This window comes from Oncorhynchus keta, unplaced genomic scaffold, assembly GCF_023373465.1.
Source record: "Oncorhynchus keta strain PuntledgeMale-10-30-2019 unplaced genomic scaffold, Oket_V2 Un_contig_1888_pilon_pilon, whole genome shotgun sequence".
Classification (NCBI taxonomy): domain Eukaryota; kingdom Metazoa; phylum Chordata; class Actinopteri; order Salmoniformes; family Salmonidae; genus Oncorhynchus; species Oncorhynchus keta.
The window spans coordinates 20001-21597 of NW_026281161.1; the positions used below are offsets into that span (position 1 = coordinate 20001).

General features: G+C 50.6%; 1 protein-coding gene across 1 annotated transcript in view; it reads left to right on the forward strand.

Moving 5' to 3' along the window:
• The window catches only part of LOC127920300 (bifunctional heparan sulfate N-deacetylase/N-sulfotransferase 4-like), a 6520-nt gene extending 5297 nt beyond the window's left edge, over positions 1-1223 (forward strand). The window contains exon 3 of the mRNA XM_052504227.1: positions 454-1223. Coding sequence (XP_052360187.1) covers positions 454-573 — 120 coding nt within the window. The 3' untranslated portion in view covers positions 574-1223. The remainder of the gene's footprint in view (positions 1-453) is intronic.
• Positions 1224-1597: the final 374 nt, after the last annotated feature.

A 1597-nucleotide genomic window follows, 5' to 3' on the forward strand; every position in this document is an offset into this window, starting at 1 on the left:
TCTCTCTCTCTCTCTCTCTCTCTCTCTCTCTCTCTCTCTCTCTCTCTCTCTCTCTCTCTCTCTAGGCACGGTTCTACCTGTCCAGATATTATAGTCTCTCTCTCTCTCTCTAGGCACGGTTCTACCTGTCCAGATATTATAGTCTCTCTCTCTCTCTCTAGGCACGGTTCTACCTGTCCAGATATTATAGTCTCTCTCTCTCTCTCTCTCTAGGCACGGTTCTACCTGTCCAGATATTATAGTCTCTCTCTCTCTCTCTAGGCACGGTTCTACCTGTCCAGATATTATAGTCTCTCTCTCTCTCTCTAGGCACGGTTCTACCTGTCCAGATATTATAGTCTCTCTCTCTCTCTCTAGGCACGGTTCTACCTGTCCAGATATTATAGTCTCTCTCTCTCTCTAGGCACGGTTCTACCTGTCCAGATATTATAGTCTCTCTCTCTCTCTCTCTAGGCACGGTCCTACCTGTCCAGGTATTATAGGGAACACAACATAGACCTGTCCAAGCTGCTCCACCGGCTGGGTCAGCCTCTCCCCTCCTGGCTGAGAGAGGAACTACAGAAGGTCAGTTAACAGGGTTAGAGGTCAGAGTTCAGGGGACACCGGCTGGGTCAGCCTCTCCCCTCCTGGCTGAGAGAGGAACTACAGAAGGTCAGATAACCTCTAACCCTACCAGCAGCCCAGGTTCATAGGTCAGGTGTTAAGGGTCGGGGACCATTAAGAGGAAGAGGGCGTGACCTTTCTGTGACCTCCCAACCCCGTGGTGAAGCTGAGGATGGAAGAGAGATCATGAACTATGAACAATGAACTCTGTCCTGGCTTGACCTCACAGAGGAGAAGAGATACTAGATCACTGATAACTGGATATCTTGGTCTCTGAACTCAGAGAGATTGGAGGGATGACTGACCTCTGGAACAGAACTGTGTTTCAGTTAATGGACTGGAGAGACCTATAGCCCAGTCTCCATCCACCTCCCTCTCTTCTTCTTTCTCTCCATCCTTCTCCCTCTCTTCTTCTCTCTCTCCATCCCTCCTCAGCCTCTCTCCATCCTTCTCCCTCTCTTCTTCTCTCTCTTCATCCCTCCTCTGCCACTCTCCATCCTTCTCCCTCTCTTCTTCTCTCTCTCCATCTACCTCCCTCTCTTCTTCTCTCTCTCCATCCTTCTCCCTCTCTTCTTCTCTCTCTTCATCCCTCCTCAGCCTCTCTCCATCTACCTCCCTCTCTTCTTCTCTCTCTCCATCCTTCTCCCTCTCTTCTTCTCTCTCTCCATCCCTCCTCTGCCTCTCTCCATCCTTCTCCCTCTCTTCTTCTCTCTCTTCATCCTTCTCCCTCTCTTCTTCTTTCTCTCCATCCCTCCTCTGCCTCTCTCCATCCTTCTCCCTCTCTTCTTCTCTCTCTCCATCCTTCTCCCTCTCTTCTTCTCTCTCTTCATCCCTCCTCAGCCTCTCTCCATCCTTCTCCCTCTCTTCTTCTCTCTCTTCATCCCTCCTCTGCCTCTCTCCATCCTTCTCCCTCTCTTCTTCTCTCTCCATCCCTCCTCAGCCTCTCTCCATCTACCTCCCTCTCTTCTTCTCTCTCTTCATCCCTCCTCAGCCT